The sequence below is a fragment of the Procambarus clarkii genome, chromosome 44, assembly GCF_040958095.1.
Source record: "Procambarus clarkii isolate CNS0578487 chromosome 44, FALCON_Pclarkii_2.0, whole genome shotgun sequence".
Taxonomy (NCBI): domain Eukaryota; kingdom Metazoa; phylum Arthropoda; class Malacostraca; order Decapoda; family Cambaridae; genus Procambarus; species Procambarus clarkii.
The window spans coordinates 10,550,643-10,575,093 of record NC_091193.1 but is presented as its reverse complement, the minus strand read 5'-3'; the positions used below and the strand labels follow the sequence as shown (position 1 = coordinate 10,575,093).

Sequence of the window (24,451 nt, the reverse complement as noted above, 5' to 3'; positions counted from 1 at the left end):
GAAAATGGTTGATAGTGTTACTGGAGTGATGTATGCTGTTGCTTGTGTTATGATGTATTAGTAGCTACGGATAGACAGTCTCATAACGGTATGAAACTTGATCCACATGGTACTGTCTTTGTACCATTGCTCTTCCTCAGAGAAGACATGGAAATGCAAACCAGTCTTGCGTCATTCTTTGCTTATGATACGAAATAAGTATGAAACTTACCTTTGTGGAAGAAAAAGAAAAATTACAATTGAATATAAAAATGACCTTCCAATGGACTATGTGGTATAACATAATGTTCAATGTCAACAATTTTTAGTTACTTTTATATGGGATAATGTAGACCTTAAAAGGAGTACAGAATAAAAAGTCAAATCTCTTAATAGAATGAGGGACTAATCTAGAAAAATTAAATATTTGAGTTGATGAGGAATATTTAAATTGAATAATGTTACACCAGGGATGATAACATTCAAAGCACTGGCATTATCTCGATAATTAAATTTGCTAGGTCCTTAAATTTCCCCTCAAGGTATGTGAAATTTCTGAACTGGAATATATATTGGCCTTTACTCCATACATAATCTGTTGAGCACTTCAACTGCTATCAACAACTCAGAGCACTCGGATTATGTTCTTTGAAACAAAGATGAGAGAGATTTTCATAGCAGTAGCATAGAAAATACTGGAGGAGCAAGTAACAATTCAGCATAAGTAAAATTACAATAAACTGGAGTGAGAGATATTCTAGGATGTTTAAAATAAATCAAATGAAAAGTATGGGTGGCATAAGTACAATTGCAGAACACTGAGAATTTGAGAGGTCCATAATTTCAAGCTACTATAAAAAATTAAATGGTGGAAGCATTCAATCTGTGATGGTTATGTGGGCATACAGGCCTTGAAAACAACCTTTTGAACCAAAGGCCATGCTGTAGAGTGAAACAACTTTCAAAATTGTCTATGGGTAAACAATCTCACCCTTGAGTTTTTTCAAGTATTTACCATTCTTTTGAAAAATGTACATCTTATTCTTTCTAGACCTTTTCTTTGATTTTTACAACTATACCCTCTAGTTCTGCTTATACAGTATCTAATTTTTCCTGCCTGATTCTTCAAATCCTTCTATGAAGTAGAATGATAATTATTTCCTTATTCTTCCAATTAGGGCATGTCCAGAGCCTTTAATCTTTCCTCATTGTTCTTATTTTTAAATTCTGGAATTCATTTCATTGCTTGCCTTTGAACTTTTTCTAATTTGTTTTCCTTTGCATAACGGACTTCCCTGAACAAACCCCCCCCCCCAGTCAAAATACATTATAGAGAGTACCTTACCTTGAGGTTAATTTGAGATGATTTCGGGCTTGGCATCCCCGTGGCCCGGTCATCGACCAGGCCGCCTCGTTGCTGGACTATTCAACCAGACTGTTGAACACGGCTGCACGCAGCCTGATGTATGAGTCACAACCTGGTTGATCAGGTATCCTTTGGAGGTGTTTATCAAGTTCTCTCGTGAACACTGTGAAGGGTTGACCAGTAATGCCCCTTATGTGTAGCGGAAGCGTGTTGAACAGTCTCGGGCCTCTGATGTTGATAGAGTTCTCTTTGAGTACCTATTGCACCTCTGCTTTTTAATGGGGGTATTCTGCACATCCTGCCATGCCTTCTGGTCTCATTTGGTGGTATTTCTGTGTGCAGGTTTGGGACCAGCCCCTCTACTATTTACCATGTGTAAATTATTATGTATCTCTCCCGCCTGCGCTCAAGAGAATACAGATTTAGGCACTTTAGTCAGTCCCAATAGTTTAGATGTTTTAGTGTGTGGATTCTAGCAGGACAGGATCTCTGCACGCTCTTCAGGTCAGCATAAGTGTGGTCATAAATGTCATAAATGAGTAAATGGTCCAAATATGACCATAAATGGTCAGGCCATAAATGAGTAACCTCATTTATTTGTGCCAATATACAGGGATTAAAAAAAGGGGTGACAAACAAAATACCATTCATATATAGCCTCCTCACAGAGGCAAAAGCAATATTTGATTTGTATATTAGAGAGGACCTTGTAGGTTCAGAGCTCCTAAACTCTACATATGAGGTCGTAGAGATACTTGTTGTAAAAGTAGAGAAAATGCACCTAATTATTATTGTAATATACTAACTGCCAAATGCAATGGTTGAAGAATTCACAGAGCAGATAAGTAGAATAGACAATGGTCTCAATAATGTGGCAAATCCAATACCAGATACAGTACAGTACTATCTTCCTTGGAGACTTCAACCTGCCCAGCTTAAGATGGTGACTAGCTAACAAAAATGTTATACCAGAAAATCATCCAGGAAATAACCAACCACAGGTTAGAGAACTTCTTAGATTCTGTGACAAATTTTTGCTCAACTGGCAGATAACAGAGCTAACTAGGAATGAAACCTATTCTAGATCTGCTCTTCACAAGGAATGACAAAATAATCTGGGACATTACCATATCAGATATCATACACTCAGATCACAAGATCATTGAAATGCAAACTTACATCAATACTCTAAATATGTCCCAGAAAATTATCAAGCTAGAGGGGATTATTCAATTAATATAATTTTAATAATATGAGGATTGATTGAGAAAAATAAACATAGAACTTGCAAGCATCTAATGGGAAACCATCTTAAGTAATAAAACTTCCACACAAGGGTTGTGGAGAACTTGACGCAAAGCAAAGGGTCATATAATATACTAAGATGAGGTACTTAATTAAAAGGGTGGTAACCCTTACCTTGAGGTGTTTTCGGGGCTTAGCGTCCTCGCGGACCAGGCCTCCAGTGTGTGTGACGTAGTCTCACAAGGATCATTCCTAGGACTATTGCTCTTCCTAATTTATGTAAATGACCTACCAATTTAGTAAATCTGTTCCTGGCACATGTCATAGAAAACATCTTGCAACCCACTCTTTTGGTACTATTCGGAGGTATTGTTATTTTGAAATAGATTCAAACACTAACAAGAAACACCAGATTGTGATTTTATGATAGTCTCATAACTTGTAGTACAAGATAACCTCATAGTAGTAAGCAGCTAAAAATGGCAGAATTTGATGTGACTGCATTAATTCCATATAGATATATTATTATAACCATATTTATGTAATTTGTATGAAAACCAGGTGATAACCAAGATGAACATATGATAACTGCATTACCCTAGGATCAACATACAATTATAACTGCACTTTGGAGCTAAAGTTTTGGCTGGAATTGGCTTTGACAGTTGAATTGTTGAGAATTTCCTTACTTCTCTATGACTCGGATGCTTGTCCAACTTCCATCAAAATCCCCTTGTCCTACCTTCTTTTAATTTAAATTGTTTCTTTTTGTTCACATTTTTCTACTCTTCTCAGGATCTTGCATGTTGTAACCATATCTCCTTTGTTTTTTCTCATCTAAGGGATTGTGTGAGGGATTTCCTTCAACCTGTCCTCATAACTGAGTCCTCTCAATTCTGTACTCGATAATCTCAGTGGGTGAAGCACAGTTCCGTAACAAACCCAGATAACCTAGCAAAGTTGTGTTCCATACCAAATAAATGCCGTGTTTTGGATGACCCATACTATTGTCAAATCTAAAATTATTATATTAGATGTTGTTAAAATGAGCAATACTGTACTATACAAAAGTTATTCTAAAAAAAAGAAATAAGTGCACAGAACACTCAAGAATTTGCGATGTTTTATATAGATAAGCTGTTGTACATGACTGCCCATTTTCTCCAGTTACTTTTGAATTTTGTTAGGGTTGGTTCTACTTGGTGTATGAATGAGAATGGATAATATTGAAATTGAGTCACTAGCAAAATATAAATACAATAATTAGGTGGGGAAACTGCTAGTTTGGTGAAGTTTTTAATTTACTTACTGCATGTGAGTTAGAAGTTGTGGTTTGACGCAAAAAAACATCTTTGTAAGGCTTGTTACATCACTATTCCACTGACTCAAGTATGGAGTTCACTGCTTAATATCAGTGACCTTTATTATTATTTTCATATTAATTTTATAACTCACTTAAACAAAAGCATTTACTCATTTTATTACTGTTATAGCAATAATGTAATATTGGTTCGTATATGATCATTTTACAGGTGGTGAAGGTGAGGCCTTTGTCCCAGAGGCGTACCTGAGAGAAGGAGGTCCTGCCTCCTCCTCACAACAATCCCAACAAGCTCCCCCAAATGCACCCCCGCCCCCCGGGCCACTATTACCTTCTTATGTTCCGCCGCCCCAAGTCAAGACACAAGATGGTGAGTAGTCACAGTATTTTTCTATACTACATTTATTTTTATTTCCTGAAATCTATTGCTTTGATAAAGTTTACTCTGGTATGTTATTTTGGATAAAGTTTTAAGTGTTACAAATGGATACGTGGACGTCAACCTCACCATCTGCAACCTCACCAGGTAAAGTATAGGTATTTAGGTTTCATGTCTGGAAAAAGTTTTGTGATTTGCATTGTTGTAAAATCTTGAAACCTCTCTCTCAGTTGCACATATCATCCATACATCCTCGCTCCGGTTGGGAAAAGTAAAAATCATCACACTTATGAATACCTTACTCTTCACAGTCTCTTGATGAAGTGCCACCAATAGTAACTGTACACATGTACTGTGCAAGCAGCAGCTAATACTTTTTCTTGTTTGTTTTTTCTAACGAATATACCGAGTATGTAAAAAAAAAAAAAGTGTGTCCTACGAAAGTGTTTATGGAAAAGTAGACTGAAAACAAGAAAGGTTGAAAATTGGAGAAATTGATTTGTGGGGTAATGCATAACAGTATTGTGGGATAGCTTTGAGTAATGGGTTAAATGTGTGTGAAATACAAACCACAAGTGGATTAAAAGTTAACTTTTAATATCCGCTGCAGTGGCTCAAAAGGAACTGTGGCTGTTGTTGAAGTTGACAAAAGGAGGCATCTTACAACAAATATATTATTTGATTTATACACCAAATATAATTTCTTTTGCTAATGTGAATTATTTCTTGGAATGCAAATAGCTGATTAAATTTACCTTGAGTGAGGAAACCTGATCAACTCCTTTTATTTGTTTAATCATGATGCCAAGAGACGTTCTGGTTTTGATACTTGTGCATCACTGTTGTTTTGTTTGTCACTGCTTCAAGTATTGCAGGCATGGGAATCCTTTGTTTTGGTTTAGCTGATTGCTTAGAATTTTATCATTAACATAGTATAATAGTAGAGTAACTTGTATTGAGTTGCAATAGTTATGCTTGTTACTCATTGTATGTGTTTATATTTTTCTTTATTTTCTTTGAATAGCTATTTGCTTTTCTCTTAAAAATTAGTATTTTGTAAGATAACATGAGTGCATGGTCTCATACAACCCCTTTGACCATGTTTGTAGAATGTTTGTGACATAACAGCTTGAAACAGTGAAAAAGTGGACATTTTAGTCCTTGTCATATTCAGTAGTTGGGAGTGTCCACTGCATCAAGCCTTGTTATGGCTTCAGCAGTGATACTCTTCAAGTGCCACTTCACTTCTCTCTTTAAGGGCTGAAAGCTCACCTTTTATCTTAAATGAGTGCCAAAAGGCAGCCTATGGACTTCCAACAAGAGAGAAGGCACAATAAAGGCTTTGCCATGGGGCTCACTGAAAGTTGTTGTTTATGGCGCAAGCATTCTTCCAACAAGTGTTCATGCAATCCCTGTGAGTACGTTTGTGGGTGTGCTGGGGGTGGTAATCCCCTGTGAGTCCCCCCTCCCCTTCTGTGGTGGCCGTGCTCTGATGCGGGTGTGTGTCTCTTCCCCAGGGCTCTGTCGGACCCCACCGCACCCGGTAGGGGGACTCATCAGACGCTTTTTGGAAGAATGCTTGCAGCTATCTGAGCCGGGACCCCTGCTGTCCTGCTATACTGGGCTGGAGTCGACCCCACACTTCCAGCTTCTGCGATCTGTAGCAAAGGAATGGAGCTACTGCCGTAATGCCACCCAGAATTACACCACCATGGGTGGCAGTAGCAAGCGCCAGAGGGCTACTTCAAGGCTCATTGAAACATTTGAAAGTATTGATGCTCTACGCACACAATTGGCTCACTACATGCATCAAATTATTCTTCTGGAAATGTCCAGTCCTGGTACTATAGCTAAAGTATCAAAGGCTGAACTCCAGGTACAACAACATCAGCAACAGGTAAATCAACAGGCACAACAAGGGGAAGGGGCAGCACCTGAAGGGGGAAATAATAGTAATTCTGATCCTGCTCCCATGGATATAGCAGAAATGACAGGTATCACAACTGAACAATGCACTTTCTTCTCTAAAGCCACTGAAGTTATGAAGCAGTTACGTAAGTTGTACTTTGATCAGTCTCGCCGACTAGCTGTGCGTATAAGCCAGCTGAAAAAGGGGCGTCAACAGTCTCAGGAACGTATGCAGAGACAGCAAGCCATGCAACAAAACTACCTCCAACAAACTTTACAACAGCTCCAGCAACAACAGCATCATCAGCAACAGCAGCATCATCAGCCACAGCAGCAACAGCAGCAGCAACAGCAGCAGCAACAGCATCACCAGGGCCAACAAATGGGTAGTCATCAAATGGGCCAAGGTCACCAAGATGGCGCTGCACAGCTCTTACATGGACAGCTGTCTCTGCATCATCTCCACCAACCTTGGTCTGACTAGTGATGGTGATGAGGTTGCATCTAGCAAAACTGGTCTGGTCTTTTTAAAATTTTAACCTTTTAACAGCAGCTACCTGCAGTACCATTTTAGTTGTGTGGTATAAAAAGCAGTATTTATGGTATGAAGCTAATGACAAGGGCAACAGGCTCAATCAAAATGAATTCTTGTGCTGGGATTGAGAGTTTGCTTCCTCAGAAGGTATTGCTTTCATGTGCAAACTGATAATCCATTTCAGTTAAAGCCAGTGATAGTGTGAAACAATGCCTCTTTAAGTCTAGAATAGTGGATATGCAACTATTATCATGGTCATGATGTATATGAGTGCACAAGGGATTTTCCAGAATCTCATTGCGAACACAGTCCTGGAAACCATCTATGCATTGTACAGGAAATCTTATGACCATTTCAACAAAAAATAATTTTGTTACTAATATGTAGAATGTGGTGTACATAATATTAAGTACTGGTAGGTATGGTGAATAGCCTGTTGTGGCATTAGGGTTCAAGTGTTCCAATTAGGTATTTGGAAAATGTGGTGTCATATGGCATAAACATTTTCCTTCAGCACACAACTCAGGAAGTGACAGGGCATATGTTACATATTCCAACTCTCCTCATAAAACTTTTTTTTTTTTTAAGCTGTAAGGTTGAATGCTTCACAATCAAGAACGGGTCTCTTGCTATGTCAGCCACATTGAGGAGCTTGATTCAAATGCCTAAATGGAACACTGTATTCTTCACAATTTGGATATCTTGTTTGAGAGGTATTGAGTATTTCAGGTATTACTGGTAATCAAATTCTTATACATTAATGAAACTAAAAAAACAAAGGTTAAGAATATTGATAAAAGGTTCTCAAGGCGATATATCCGCCATAAGTTGCAGTCGTCAGAAGTTGTGTGAATGTGATTTATCTTGTGACTGGTATGCAGGGCTGCAGCTTCTTCTTCCCACCCACCCCCCACCCCCTTCCCAGGGAGTCTCTTCCAATACAAACCTTGTAGTTTGGAACAGTTGCAGATATAACCATCTGTGTCATTACTGTGTGTACATCCTTGTGATGCTCCTCATCTTACATATGAATGATCACATAAACTTTATACCTCAAGATTCTACCTGTAAACAAGCCAAGACTTAAAATCTATTTTATTTACTAGCATTATACCAGGTGCTCTAAGCCCAGTGTCTTTAGTGGTCTTATATTTAGAAATGGCTAGGCTTATGTGGGTGGAGGTTTTGTTGACATATGCCAAATTTTACATATACCTTGCATGAAATATAAGTTTAGTATTGGAGTTAGCCTCTTAATAATGTGCCATGGGCAGAATTTGCTGCTCTTGGGCTAGGCACAGTGGACTCAAGTTATATTGACCATACAAAGGAGAAAAATGGCAAATTATGCTAGCCATGCGAAGTAGAAGTACTGTACTTGGCGTATGTTGTTAGTTTTATTCAGGTATGTAATTTAAGTATTACGTACACACGTCAGATTGAGGGGGCTTATTTTACTGAGCAGTTATCAGGTAAACAAAGTTCAGGTTTCAAATAGAATTAAATGTTTTGAATGGTGCTTGCATCAGGAAGAAGGTGAAGTAATTATATGGCTCAGTGTCTAGTGATGACTTTCTTGAAAACCTCATTCTGTATTGCTTTCATCCTGTTGCAAGCTAACCTTCAAAACTCAACATTTTACAGATTACAGAGATAGCTATATTTATTAAGTTAAATTAGGCTACATTATCATATTTTTTTATTGTACTTAGATTGTTTATTATTTTATAATTTTTATTAATGTTTAATATTGCATTTTAATATTTTATATTTGTATACTGTACTGTATAGTGTGTTTCAATCTGAAATGTATGATTGTGTCAATAACTGTTTTAAGAAGCGCTAAAGCTGAATCCTTGATAGGGTTGGCCAGATCAAGTTCATAGCAGATCTTGCCTTAAAGGGTACAGGAGCTTTTAAGGTCCATGCCCAACTCTGTAACATATGGGGATATGTCATGCTATGCAACCATAAGTCTCTAATAATCAGCAGCTCGGTTATGGAGTATCTTTTGTCAAAACAAAAGTTTTAGAAACACAAGAACTGGTGTGCATAATAATTGCTGCTTCAGAATCTTGTTAAACATGCAATATATGATGTAAAGAATATGATTGATTTAACTTTATTCATAATTCATATTAGTGGGTGATGTAAAACTATTTTTATTTCATATAGGAACATAGTTACACAGTAGATCAGTAACTTCAGATAAATCTTTGCTGTTCAGTGGTTTGGCCTTATTTTGATAAATTGCATGAACTCCATTTGGGTTAGGATATATATTTTTTTTTTTTATAATGAATACTTCAGATGTTCTGGACCTAATGTACAAGTGGTTTGTATCCTGGCTATCATGTATAAGTATGTGTGTTTGCTACTGTTGCTAAGGCATATGTTCTTAATATGATGTCTATTGAGAGGACTTTGCAAACTTAGATCCAAACATTTTGTGGTATAGTATTAATTTATCCACTGTCAAATATTATATTTATATATATATTAGCTGTGAAAAAGACAATAAAGACTGAGCTGGCAGATATTGGCAGATTGTTAGTATATAAGCTGTTTCAGGCTTAAGAGCCCTGCATGCATGAGCACAAGCTGGTATTAAATCATATGATGGATGTTACAGATGTCTTATATTAGGAAATGAAATTGAGAAATATAAGCCATCAGGTATGATGGTTTTCTGTGTAACTTGTACTATCTTGTACTAGTTACTTATAGATTGGAAACATTAGGTTAATACAGCAAAGACTTTAAGTATGATCTTATGAAGGTGGGTGTGAGGTTTAGTGAATGAGCATGTAGGGGGACTGAGAAAATGGAAGGTGATACAGTATAGGCCAGTCATCAGTCTAGGGAGACCTCGGTAACCTAGCAGGCTTTCTGTCCCCAGTAGTGGGTATGCATGTAGTGAAAGGAAGGGTTAGTGAAATTAATTATCTTGTACTTGTGTGGCATGGGCATATTTAGGACATGGTTGTGGAAATAAATTTATTTGGCCGAAGGGATTGAAAATGCGTGTGCTGTCAGACTTAAAGGGGAAAAGTTAGTTTTTAAGTGTTATGAATGTTTATTCCAAGGTTATATGGGGATACATTGAGAAGGGTATGTGAAGTTGGGTCATCATATACTTCTCAGTTTAGTAGGAAAGGGTAGTCAGAATGTAGTTTGATAGACAGTTTGGTAACATTACATCATTGATAAAATTGGTCATAATTTATAGTTGTATTAGGGCATTTTGGTTCAACCATAATGAGTTGAACTGTAAGTCCTAGCCAAAATTCTGGACAGGAAACCTGATTGGAGTGGATTCTGTAGCACACTGTATCTGTTCTCACAGACATATATGCATTTTAATAATGTCCATCATATCCATACCCATGATACATATCCAGGGCTACACAATAAACGGGTACTACATACAAGGTCACTATAACAGGGTCCAGCTGGCGTGCCTAGCGCTTCCGGTGTTGTTCGTCTTGCATTCCTACAGTGGAATTAGACATTCAGGATCAGTTACCTATATTATTTCAACATTAATTTTGGGTTAGGAAAGTCCTTAGAATAAATTATGATCACTCTGGTCTCTTGAGCCAATTTCTTGGGTGCATCTACCTCATGTGGTTTCTTCTGGTGGCTTGTGTGACCCCTTCCAAGACATTTTAAGGTCCTCCACATAATCAAAGTCAGGGATTGAATTTAGAGTATCTGCTGATCAAATTCTGTGATATATTCAATGTCTTCTCAGGTTAGCATAGATAATGGCAAACTTCCCATGTTGTTAATAAGGTATGGATTCTGAAGATTTTAGTAATTAGAACCAACCATCAGGACAGTGGCAGATGTCATTGTCAGTCATGTAGCCATGAGAATCATTAGAATGATCATTATTGCAGAAATAATTTACAGAGTTGTCTTGGATCTTATGAGGTCATTATGGGAGGTGTCTGTCAAACCAAATGTGAATATATCCTGCAGGTTTTTAACATTCAGGGTCATGTATTATTATATACAGCAACTTTTCTGTCAGGGGTTCTTGCAATATTCAGGTGAAGATACCATAGTTTTTGTAATTTTTTGCCATGACAACTTGTACAACTCGGCTACAATTTCAACGCAGGTACTTTGTAGTCTGGGGATGTCTTTGTAAACAAGTTAATCGTTTTACCAGCAGTTTTAAACTGCATCGGTGATAAATTCATTCTTGATGATTAATAGCCATGCAAAATGTTTACTGTTTAGAACATGTTGTGATGTTTCTTGATAAGGACATGCCATCACTGGCAATTCTATAACATACACTGGCTCTATAAAGTCCAGGTATTCTCTTGGGTAGAGGGATTAATGTCTTTATAGTTTCAGTGCAACTGTTAACATTTGCCATGCATGTTTCAAATTTACTACCATTACATTTTGTTTTCATATTTGGGTTATAAAACAGCATATTACACCCATACTTCAGTTATCTAGAAGAATGTAAGTCATTGATCATTCATGACCTGGATATTTATCCAGCGACTTGAGAATGTCAAAATACATTGCCAGTGTTGACCTTAATTTTTTTTTTAATTGTGCGTCATTCATGATCAGAATTTCAGTAAAGATTTTTTGTAACTCCATTTAGATAAACTGAAGTATTTGTGTCTATTTTTATAGCTTGTGTACTTTGATTTTATGTTAAGAATTTTATATGAATATAGTTTGTGTTTTACTATCAATTATAGTGTATATTTTCAGAAGTGCAAATTTTAAATAATTTTCCTTGTTGTAACATAGGATATGCAATGGAGAAGGTAAATTGCAATTTCAAAATTGTTTTTTGATAAATATGAAATTTTAGTGTTAAGCTTGAGTAAAACTCGCAAATTATTAAACTTTGTGAAATATAAAACAAAACAAAAATTGATACAGTGTTTGCTGAAATTTTTAAGTATATCTTTCTCACTTGCATATCCTAATAATTTCCAAGTAAATCTATCTTAGTGTCTAACAATAAACAGTATCTGGGTTTGCTGCGTACAAAACAAATAGCCATTGTCTATTTGATGTAATACGATTTTTAACAATGCCCGTTATCATAGAGGATTAGGGTTCAGATAGCTTGAATGCGTGGTTGTGTCTTGACTGGCAAGGTTAAAACTCTGCAGTTTCTCTCAAAGTATTCCATGTGTTAAGTTGTAAGGTAATAAATGCTACTGAAATCTTGACAGATTTAGCCTTGCCAGTAAGTCACATTTATTGTCCGTTGTCAGTCTCTAGTCCTCATCTTTCCATTTTAAACGTTTGTAATCCCCTGTATCTTCATATATGTACTGGCAAATTTAATGCAAGGTTAGAAGGGTGTCAGGGCACTGATGACACTGACAGTAATGTTTACATTGGTAAGTGCACTAGGTCAAAATATTATTTTTAAAATTAAGTAGATCATTGTTGGGTTAAAAAGTGTGAAACACTGCTTGGAAGCTTTAAACTTGCTTTTAATTTTATTTACTATGAAATCTATTGCTCAAAGGAACTCAGTTTAAATAAGTTTTACAAGGTAATGACTGTAGTAAATTGTAATATTCTTATGACTTGCTAGTATAAAAGTGTTCGGTTTTCGTAGGTATTTAAGTTTTGTTATTACTGTTAAACAGTTTATTGATTTGATGGACTTTATATACAGTATGTCCTTATCATTCCTTGTGATTGCTGAGGCAATGTTTTAGTACTGTGCGTATGTGCTGGTTGGTGCCTCAGTGTCCCGATAGCTTCAGATGTTGGTGTTGTAGCTTTAGATGATAATGTCTAGCATACGGAACTATCAAGTGATTGCAGTGGACTCCTTGGTGAGTTTCACTGTGCCATGGCATTCTATTCAATGCATTTTATAGTCTCACATATGGAAACTAATTGATACCTATTAATAAATGAACCTAACTTAGATTTTAATTTTATCCTTCCTTGTAAAGCAGATAAGTTGGAATATTTTTTAATGTGCTAAGGCATATTTGATCAGAATAGCTACTGTAAAGTTTTCTTTTGAAAATACAAAATGTGACATTCAGCTGAATAGCATTAATATACAGTATTGTGATTGGGAAATTTAGCAGTTTGGTCACCAGATTTACTTAATTTCTTTATTTTTCATTATTATTTGCTATGTAAATGTGTTAATAATTACTGATTGTGGTTTATATTTACATAAACAAATGTTGACATCAAGTTTTGTTGTCTTAGGTACCAGTATGTATTTTTGTATTTGATTGTAATAATTTATCATCTTAGTACTTCGTATTGAAAGATTGCTGAAGGAGCAGACGTGCATACCTGATAGATTTTATGAATTTTTAGATACTTAATAATTTGTATGGAAGTCTGTTATGAATCTTGTATACTGTAGAGTAATGGGATTCCTTGTAAGGTTTCTTTTTACCCCTCTATTAGTGCCACTGTATTAACAAGTCGCATATTCTTTGCTTCAAGTTGATGTAGTGTATGTGCTGTGGTTGCTGTAGCAGTATCATAACCATTAGGGCTTACAAAGTTACACACAGAAATCACACTAACATGATGCATCAAATGAACAAATCCACAAGGGCCATGGCGTGGATTTGAACCTGCGTCCGGGAGCATCCCAGACACCCCCAGAGGCTGCGGGAGCCAGTAAGTTCAGCAGAACTTCAGTTTCAACTCTTTTTTTTTTTTTTTTTTTTTTTTTTTACCCTGTCGTAGCTCAGTCGATTAAGGCAGTGTCTGGGATGCTCCCAGACGCAGGTTCGAATCCTCGTCACGGCCCTTGTGGATTTGTTCATCTTACAAAGTTACTTCTAGGAAAATTACACGTGTATTGTAGCATTTCTTATTTTTAGATCTTCAGCGCCTTATCTAATAAGGTATTTACATCTCGGGCTCACTTTCTCTTGGTGACGTCATTATTACACCAGCCGAGATGGAACTGAGGTGGCAACTCTGTATCTCAAGTTTTTTAATCTTTGATAAATCACTTACTTTTTGTGTGTTAGCAGAGTATCTGGTTTCCAGAGAATAGTAATTTTTTTGGGGCTGCAAGACAACCCAACTCCACTCCTTCCTGGGATACTACTGTTCTTGGTATACTACCAGCCAACACTCCTGTTTGGGGATGCACAAAAACCAGGTGAAACCATTGTGGAGATTACTTTGGACTGGAATGGATGTGGTATTGAGTAATTGCATATTTAATGTACTTGGAATAAATAAAGGCAGGAGAGATGATTTAAAAGGAAAAAAAAAGGAAAAAAAAATATACATAAATAATTATAAGTACTTAAGTGTAGTTACAGGATGAGATCTGTACTTCTGGTATCCCACTCTTTCATGTACTATACTGTCATACGATGCTTGATTTTAAAGTTGGAAAGAGTTGCATATGCTCTTTGTACAATGTTCTTTATGGGGTCCTCAGGTGACAGTTATTTTGATCCAAAACTACCCCTAGATCTCTTTCATGATCAGAAATCATTGAAGATTTTTCACATAAATTGTAGGTTGTGTGTGGACTGTATGATCACTTGGCTGCTCTCCTTCACATTTGGCTATGTGTACCATTCAGTGCCCCAGAACAGTCATATTACCAGAGGTTTCACTCTTACTGCATTTTGCCTTTGGTGGTTTGCACAGACTTGTTTTGGGACCTCCTTTGTCGATGGTCCTGGGTCCTGGCCTTTTTTTTTATTATTGGCTTTGGTGTGAGGTTTTGAATTCATCCTGGATGGCTGACAACTCTCACTTTTTCCCTTTTTCCTTGGGGGGAGGGGGGGTGCTTGGCGAGGGTTCTGTCAATCTCGCATGCTTGCTTGAAAGACGAGTTCTGTCTTTCATGTATTCATGGCAGCAATTCTTTTGCTCTGCTCGGGAACTGCCTGTTTGCTCCAGCAAACAAGTGGCAGCTTCACGTTCCCTTGCCTGTGCTGTCTGGGGCTCTTATTGAAGATGACCACAGAACTCTCACACTTGATGGTGGTTTTGTGTGGGGGTCCTGGAGGGGCTCTCTGAGAAACTCCATGAGGATGTAGCATTGCTTGTATTTTCTCATGTGTGGAGACCTTGAGGCCTGCAGTTCCATCCTTGATGACCTTGCCCAGAATGGGCTAGGTCATCACCCTTATTAGGAGGGTGTTGGCTCACCCTTATTAGGAGGGTGTTGGCTCACCCTTATTAGGAGGGTGTTGGCTCACCCTTATTAGGAGGGTGTTGGCTCACCCTTATTAGGAGGGTGTTGGCTCACCCTTATTAGGAGGGTGTTGGCTCACCCTTATTAGGAGGGTGTTGGCTCACCCTTATTAGGAGGTGGTGTTGGCATTTTACTTGACCTGCCTGATGTGTCGACAAGTCATGTTGGTCCTGTCGTTAAATTCAGCTTGGTTACTTACCCTTTTGTCTGTCTGTCTTTTTTCACCACTCCTCTTTCCTGAGGATGCCATCACCCTGGTTTTGTCTGCCGTGGCCTTTTCCTGCAATCCTATCGACAATCTATTGTTTTCTTGGTATTTGTGCCTCTGCTCAAAAGCAGGCTTTGGGGCCTCGCCTTCAGTTGGGCAAGGTAGGCCCATGGTACATCCAATTTTTGGACCATTAGACTTCCTGATGCAAGTTCTTTTTCTGCTTGTCATTGTACAGTAACTACACATTGCAGAAGGATGCTTCCATTTGTGCCAGTGCCATGTTGTGGTTCACTCCTTAGATACTCTTGTAAGGGGGGCCTCTCGCTTGTATGGTGGTGTTTGGTCCCTTTCCTGTTCTTGGGGAAGGCTTATGGGTCAAAGTTTCTCTGGTGCTACATCAGGTCATTGCAGGTTGGCTGGACTTGGGCATGGTTAAAATAACCCCGTCCTTTCAGTTGGTGACCTAGTTGTTCCTGGTCCTGAAGCAGGACTCTGCAGATCTGTATCGCATCCTTGATCTTTCAGAATTAAACAACTTAATGCCTTGTCCAACCTTCTGCATGACCACTTGGGCCCAAGTTCACCTGCTACTTGTGGCTGATTCTTGCATGTTGTCCCTGGACATCCAGGACACACATTGGCATGTCCCTAAACATTCCAGGTTCAGGAACTGGTAAGGCTTTTTGTTCAGGCTTACCACTTCAAGGTTCTTTACTTTGGCTTGAATCTGGCACCCAGTGTATTGTAGTTTGGATTTTTGGTGAACTGGCAGAAGTCCCAGTTTGTTCCGTCACAGGTTTGGAATTGGCTGGGCTTCATATTGGACTCTCGGTCTTTGTCACTTTCCCTTCCTCGTGCTACTTTGCTCCAGCTGCTGTGTTGCTGCTTTCTGGTGTTGTGGCAGCCCTGGGTGACTGCTGGTTGGTCAAGTGGTTGCAAAAGAGCTGGAACTTTGGTTGCATGGTGTTTCCACTCGGCAAGATTTGGCTCAGGGCATTAGTACAATGTCTTTGGTTTTTGCCAGTTTCACCGCTCGCAGGATTGATGGGTGTGGGTCCCACCCTCTCTGGTGGCTCTTGCATTGCTGGCTTCCTCTTTGGGCTTATTGCAGTTTGATTCCATGGTACCAACCTTCACTGTCAATGTGTTCACTGATTACTCGGCTCAGTCAGGGCTTTGTGACCAGTATTCACCAGGCCGCCCAGGGTTGATGGGTACATTCCTTTGGGTGAACAGTATGGTACACAAGTTTGTAGCTGTGTGGCCTGCCCTGTGGAGGATTCAACTTTTCTCTGGGCTCCATACTCCATCTCCACTCTGACTGCTCCCCAGTGGTTTATTGCCTGAACCGAGGTTGGCTGCTTCTGTACATCGCCGTATGGAGCTTGATGTTTCGAGTTGTTTGGCTTTTGGATTCGCAGGGTTTGGTTCTCTATACAGTTCAAGTGGGTGTATATCAACGTTCTCACATACAGGTTGTCTTGCTTCCATCCCATTTTGACAATCCACTCCATGGACCATTAGTGGTGTGTCCTTTTGTTGACTGCAAGATGTTTGGTCACTCCGAGTTGGACCTCTTCCAATTTAGTGTGGAATGAGCATCTTCCCTCCTACATAGCTCCAATTCCCAATTGTGATGCTTTCACAGTGGATGCTCTTTGACTAGACTGGTCAAGGTGATGATGCATTTGCCTTTATCTCCTGGTTCAGTTGTTGCTCTGGGTTCTGTCAAGTCTGGAGTCCTCCACTGGGAGGGTGATCATTCTGGCTTCTTTGTGCCAGAATGTTCCAAGCCAACCTAGTCTTGGTTCCGGTCCTTTTCGCCCGGTGGCTAAACCTGGGCGTTTTCCTGCTGCTCTGCCTATTTCCGCAAATCGGCTCAACGATGTATTTTGCTGGTTCAGCCTTCTCTGTTCTATTTGTCTGGATTTTTTGAGGCATATCTATCACCGTTTGCATGGCGAGCAGGTGGCTGGGTTGTTGGAGTCTTATGTGTGTATCTTTCCTCTAGTGGTCATTATGAGGGTGCCTTACACTCATTGCCTGGCCCCCCCCCCTCTCTAGATAAGCAAGACCTCCAGATAAGCTGTAATTCTTACCTAGAAAGTCTAAAAGTGAACATACCGTACTGTATTTGTCCGAATGTCCTTCAGTTTTGCTTCATAGTCGTCCCAGTCTATATTGATTTAAAGTTGGAAGTCACTAAGTACCAACAGTAGTGATTTACCTTTACAGTATCTGCATTTGTTGTAATGTCTCTCATGATCATTATGAGGCCCTCTCATTTGTTGTCCAACTCCTCCTTTGTGTTGCTTGCTGGTGGACTGTAGACATTTATAATTATCAATTTTATCATTCTGATTCCAAATCTCCAGTGCCCTTATGTCAGCTTCTCATGGGTTGTCAACTATTTGAGCCGGACAAGTCTATGTGGGTGGGGAAGAAGACAGGTTGACTAGTAGTTACAAAGGAGAATGTTATTAAACAAATAGGGAAACTCAAGCGAAACAAATCCCCAGGGCCAGACGAAGTGTTTGCCAGGGTGCTTAAGGAATGCAAAGAGGAGCTTTGCGAACCATTGTCTACCATATTTAATAAATCATTAGAATTAGGCAGAGTGCCAGAGTCCTGGAAGGTTGCTAATGTGGTACCAATTTTTAAGAAAGGAGATAGATCCTCAAACCTATTGCCTCAAACTATTGGCCAATTAGCTTAATGTCTATTGTGAGAAAGTTACTTGAATCGATAATTGCAAATACCATTTGTCTTCATCTTGAAAAACATAAATTAATAAATGATTCACAACATGAGTTTACAAATGGCCGTTCATGTTTATCAAATTTGCTATCATTTTATTCCAACATAATTGAGGCAGTTGATAGTGGTAAGGTTTGCGATGATGTAAGTCAGACTGGGAAAATGTAAGTGGAGTGCCTCAAGGTCCTGGGACCTCTGTTATTCATAATATATATATAAGTGATTTAGATTCAGGTTTAAGCAGCAATATTTGCAAATTTGCCGATGATACAAAAATCGGGAGGGAAATAAACACGGAAAAAAGACTATCACTTCAAGATGATCTAAATAGGGTTTTGAAATGGTCAAAAGATTGGCAGATACAGTTTAATGCTGACAAATGTAAGGTTTTGAGGCTAGATAATGATGATAGTTACAAGATACGAGTTAGATGGTGTTGAGATTGCGAAAGGTATCTGGGAGTTATGATTAGAGAGAACTTTAAACCAAAAAATCAATGCAAAAATGTTCGTAATAAGGCAAATAGGACACTGGGATTTATTAATCGAAGCGTTAGACACCTGGTGTTCTTCAGTAACAAGACACCTGGTGTTCTTCAGCTATATCGTGCTCTGGTTAGGCCACATTTAGATTATGCAGTTCAATTTTGGTCGCTGTACCATAGAATGGATATAAATTCACTTGAATGTGGTCAGCGTTGGTTGACAGAGTTACTTCCACAAATTAGAAACCTGTCATATGAAGAAAGATTAACAAAGCTTAAATTGCATTCACTGGAAAGGCAAAGGGGTGACATGATAGAGGTGTACAGGTGGATGAATGGGCATAACATAGGGGATATTAATAGAGTATTAAAAGTATCAACACAAGACATAACACGAAACAATGGGTATAAACTGGATAAGTTTAGATTTAGGAAAGACCTGGGTAAATACTGGTTCAGTAACATGGTTGTTGATTTGTGGAACCAGTTGTCAAGTGGCGTGGTGGAGGTGGGGTCCCTTGATTGTTTCAAGCATGGGTTGGATAGGTATACAAGTGGAATTCGGTGGTTATAAATAGGAGTTGCCTTGTATGGGCCAATAGGCCTTCTGCAGTTACCTGTGTTCTTATGGTCTTATGTTAAATATCAACACAGAACAGAACACGAAACAATGGGTATAAATTGGATAGGTTAACATTTAGGAAAGACCTGGATAAATACTGGTTCGGGAACAGGGTTGTTGATTTGTGGAACCAATTATCACGTAACGTGGTGGAGGTGGGGTCCCTTGATTGTTTCAAGCGTGGGTTGGACATGTATGTGAGTGGGATTGGGTGATTATAAATAGAAGCTTCCTTGATTGGGCCAATAGGCCTTCTGCAGTTACCTTTAATCTTATGTTCTTATGAGTGGGATTGGGTGGTTATAAATATGAGCAGCCCTGTATGGGCCAATAGGCCTTCTGCAGTTACATTTATTCTTATTAATTCTATTTTCTAACAAAGTTCTTTTACCAGCATAGCAACTCCTCCACCTATTATAATTTTTCTGTCCCTTCTCCATATTGAGTAGCCTCTCAACCTCATTTAAAATATTATCTTCAAATTTCATCTGTTAGTGTTACAATCTCTGGCATCATAAGCTGTAGTATATCATTTAGCTCCAGTATTTTTTTTATCTCCATCCATTTTAGTATACTGTACTGCACAGTGGTACCTCAGCTTACGAATATAATCCGTTCCCAGAGACTGCTCGTAACCCAAAAATTCATAAACCAAAGCGAATTTCCCCATGAGAAATACTGTAATGGAAAATGAATTAATCCGTTCCAGACTCCCCAAAAATTTAACTTCAAAGTAAATTTTATACCTAATTCACCCAAATCTTCAGTACTAAAGTATGTACAAGTTAATACATGTACCTACCATTATTGATGACTTGTTGGCATATGAAAGACGGTGAGGAAGTAGGGAAAAGGGGTGTTAGTGTTTGGAAGGGGAGTCCCCCTTCCATTATAATATCAGGCAGTGATTATAACTGCTTGACACACTGAACGAACCTTTTTGACATTGTCGTTCCATTTTTTTTTTTTATATATATACAGATATACAAAATGGAGCAGCCTACCTGACACACACTGAATGAATCTTTTTGACTTTTTTTTTTAAATGTTTTCAATTTTTTTTTTCTAAACATCAGTCAGTGATGACTTCTCTGGGGGTACACTTTTTGGCACGTTTTGCCTGCATACCACTAGTACCTGCTTGTGGCTCACTGTTTGTTTTTCTCACTAAAAACTTGTCTAGCAACACTTGTTTTTTCCTACTTTGTAATACTTGTCTGAAGTGAGACATCACAGTGTCATTAAAAAGGTTTTGTACACAACGGCCTACTACAGCTTGCTCTAGGTGAATTAATAAAAACTTTTCAATATCCTCAAGTATTTGTGTTCTTTGTTTCGTGACTGTTGATACGCCTTTCGCCACTTTAGCACTCATAATGTCTTTTTTCTTAGCAATTACAGTGCATATCGTTGACATAGATTTGTTGTACTGCCTAGCTAGTTCAGCAACCTGTGTACCATTTTCATGTTTATGAATGATCTCTTGTTTTTCCTCTATGGTCATTCTTACATGTGTTTTCTTGGCTTGAACCTTATCACTGACTTTCTTGGGACCCATGGTGAGATATATAATAACAACTTTTACGTTCAAATAGCAAAAAATACCCCCCCCCCCCCCAAAAAAAAACAAAAAACTAAATCCTTGCAAAAAATTAAGGCACGATAATCACTAGGCGGGAGGCATTGGTAAACTGAGGCGCCATCGCTGTGCCACCATGCGCTAGATTGACCATACGCATATAAACAAGCTCCTTTCCTGAGGTAATGTTTGTAACCCAATTCAAATTTTCCAAAGAAATCTGGCTAGTAACCCGAAAAGTTCGTAAAGAGGGGCATTCATAGGCCGTGGTACCACTATATATGGGTTTTAGAAACATTAGTTTCAACTCCCTTTGTCCTTTACTTCCCCTCCTTTCTCTAAGGATTTTATTGGTTTACTTTGATGTGTAATTTCACAGGTTTCCTGATCCATATCACCTTGTAGAAAAAAAGAAAATTTAGTTCTTGCACATTTGGATCTTCATCTAGACATTTTTCTTCGGTAAGGTTTTGTTTTAGCCTCCCTCTCTCATCTTTTGAAAGGTCTTGTCTTAATGATCATTGTTCCATAGCTGCTGCCCAAGAGTTAAAGGGCGATTCTTGTCATTCTGATATCTACATATCCTTTTAAAATCATTACCATTTTCTTTTGTTGCGAGGCCTTCTACGACGCCTACTATTTTCTCAATGATTTTTCTCATCTGCTCTATCTATCCTAGATGATATGCCCTTTCGAGACACCCAAAGATGATTATGGACTTAATTCTGTTTACAGTGTTTTGTACTAATTTACTAATTGCAGCCTGTTCTATCCTAAATGCTTTCCTAATTTCTGATTCTTGCTACTTATTTCTGTTTTTGACTTCGAAACATACTACAGTACTTCGATTATTCATTCTCTATTACAAATCCAGAGATCCCATCACAATGCTCATTACTATTCAGATCACTTTTGCTGTCCTGCTTTGAATACTGCTTGATACTCGCTTCCCCTCTCACAGGAGAGATTATTAAAATAGATGGAATATAGAGAACATATGCAGCATGCATATAAAGCACCTTAACTTTTGGGATCGTTTAGAAGCTCTCAAAATCTTCTCTCTAGAAAGAAGACAAGAAAGCTACCAAATTATATACTATACATGTATTGTTCATGGGAAATACTGGAGGGCCAGATCCCAAATTTACACTGTAAAATATCAACATACTGGAGTGAACGACATGGAAGAATAGAATAGACATGCAGAATAGAGCCAGCGAAGAGTAGAGGTGCCATAAGCACAATTAAACAACACTGAATATCAGAGGTCCATGGTTGTTCAATATCCTCCCAGCAAATATAAGAAATAGTGCTGGAATAAAATTGGAAGTCTTCAAGAAAAACTGCAAGAAGTGCCAGACCATCCAAGTCGTAGTAGATATGTGGGCCTGTGGCCCACTCCAAGCAACAGCCTGTTAGTCCAAGCTCTCACAAGTCAAACCTGGCCTTTGGCTGGGCTTAAGAAGTAGAACAACTCCTAGAACCCCATCCAAATACGATGTGTGCATGTGCTTCATTTCGTCTTTGTAATTTTTCAACCCTTTAGTAAAACTTCTTGTACTTGAGATGCCCTAACCTAACTCCCTATTTTTGCTAGCCAACATGTGGGCCTTCCCCCCCCCCCCCCCCATCATGCTGCCTGCAGTGGAGTTAGTTGATCCCTCCTCCCTTCTGGAAATCAGGGCTTTCAGGGCAAGCCTCTTTTCCTCGCCTGCATCTGGTCATTTTGGAGTGGTTTGCTTCTGGCATAGTTGAAGTTACCATGTTTCTTTGGTGGGTGTCTCATTTCTTCCCAGTTCCAAAATGGAACTCAGCACAGCTCGGGTTCATCCATAATCTTTTGGGTTGAACCAGTTCATCCCTTGCCCTGCATGCTGGATGACCACTCTAGCCTAGGTTTGTCTTGTATTAGAGGCAGAGGTCCGATTGGTTTCCCTACACCACTGGGAGGCATCTTGGCATGTCCATATTCATTTGGGATTCAGGTATTGGTTAGGTTTTATTGTAGGTCATCGGACTTGCCACTTTTGGGTTCTTCTCTTTAGCTTACATCTGGCTTCCCGTGTGTTTTTCCCAGTTTGGCTAAGGTCGTGGTGACTCGTATTCGTTTATTGGGGGCTAGTGTTCTGACCTACCTTGATGACTAGCTGGGTGGGATCTCAGTCAGTCCACATGTCTGCTAGTCAGGAATCTCTTTTTTTTTTTTTTTCCAGCTCACAAGATTTGGGATCCTGGTGATCTAGTGGTCTCAGTTGGTTCCGTTCTAGGTTCAGACTTGGCTGGGACTCTTTGACAGCGTTAGTTTTCCTTCCACCGGTGGCTTTGCTTCAGCTGCAGTGCCACTACCTGATGGTATTGCTGCTGCCCCTGGTGACTTGGCAGTTGCTTATGTGGATGCCTGTACTGTACCTACTTTGAACATGTGGGTTTTTCTGCTTTACAGGCTTGGTCTCGTGGATCATTTCTCCGGTTCTCTCCCCCTCTCGCCACTGCTGTGACTGTTGGGTTTAATCCCTGAATGTCCTTTGCAAATTGCTGTGTTGCCCGTTATCCATTTAGGCTCTGTGGGGTTTGGTTCCTTGGCACATTCTGTTGGGGGTGTTTGTGGCATGCCTTGAGGATTCGTATTCCTTCAGGCTCTATGCTCTGGCTCTATTTGAACTGTGCCCCAGTGGTCTTTCGTCTGACTCATGGGCTTCCTCTTTGGTATGTTGCCCATTGTAGCTAGGTGCTGCAGTTGTCTCCGCAGCTAGCTTCTCTAGCCCTTAGACCGCTAAGGACCTTTTGGCCTTCAACACCCACAGGCACAACATAAAAATAAAATATCAATAAAATCTTTCGTCTTATAAGTGTTAATTTGTGTTTCCTGATCATAGGAAAATATAAATAAAATCGTAGGTGGCATATTTTGGCCGCAATAGGGCGGGGAAAGTCTGGCAAAAAAAGAGGTGTTGACAGAGCAGTCTCCAGACAAGGTCTGCTCCGCCTGAGCTGTCAGGCGGGGGTTGCCACAAAGATATTATTACCTAATTATTTCAATATCTCTGATATTGCAGTAATATTATTCAATGGTGTGTATTGTGATATATTTATATAATAAAATGTGTTAACCATCGCTGTACTCAAAATTTGTGGATATTAGCGATTCAATTATTTTATTCATAAAACAACAAACAAATAGTTTTGCTGTTATTACACTATATATACAAGTTATATGTAAGTATCTGCATGTTTTGTTCACCATAACGAACCACTAAGTTGGTATTGTGAGTCAAAAAGCAAAGAAGAGTGGCCATCACCAGCCAGCCAGCCACTCGCCACTACTCCCTCCCTCACCTCCTCACTCGCCCACATACTCCTCCCTCCCCTCCTCACTCGCCCACATACTCCTCCCACCATACTGTTCTTGCTTTTATTCACTATACACAGATGTTATATATAAATATCTACATGTTTTGTTCACCATAACTGTACATCTAAGCTTGTATGGTGTGTTCAGGCAATAAGAGACGTAGCTACACACACAATCAGCTGGTGGCTGCCGCCGTCACTGGTTCAAGGCCAGACGCGCTATTATTTCTCCTCCAACAATACTGTTTGTGGTGTTATTACACTATATACACACATTACATATAAGTATCTACATGTTTTATTCACCATACCTGTACAAATAAGCTAGTATGGTGCCCAAAAACCATAGTGGCCACCAGTAAACAACATGACAAGTCATGCAGACGACGCTCCTCCCTCACCAAAATGGCAGCTTCCAACATAATCCTATTGCTGTTATTACACTCAATACACACGTTATATATAAGTATCTACATTTATGCTCACCATAGTGAACCCCTAAGCTGGTATGGTA

General features: G+C 39.0%; 1 protein-coding gene across 10 annotated transcripts in view; it reads left to right on the top strand.

The window, feature by feature from the left end:
• LOC123745239 (protein bric-a-brac 2) overlaps positions 1-24,451 on the top strand; it is a 107,642-nt gene that overhangs the window by 18,644 nt on the left and 64,547 nt on the right. For 5 of the 10 annotated variants that reach the window (XM_069300646.1, XM_069300647.1, XM_045725550.2 and 2 more), the window contains exons 6-7: positions 4,123-4,281; positions 5,808-12,662. In XM_069300646.1, coding sequence (XP_069156747.1) covers positions 4,123-4,281; positions 5,808-6,682 — 1,034 coding nt within the window. In that variant the 3' untranslated portion in view covers positions 6,683-12,662. Of the gene's footprint in view, positions 1-4,122; positions 4,282-5,807; positions 12,663-24,451 lie in introns of those variants that run through there. The other 5 variants (XM_045725555.2, XM_069300649.1, XM_045725554.2 and 2 more) reach the window with 1 other exon arrangement.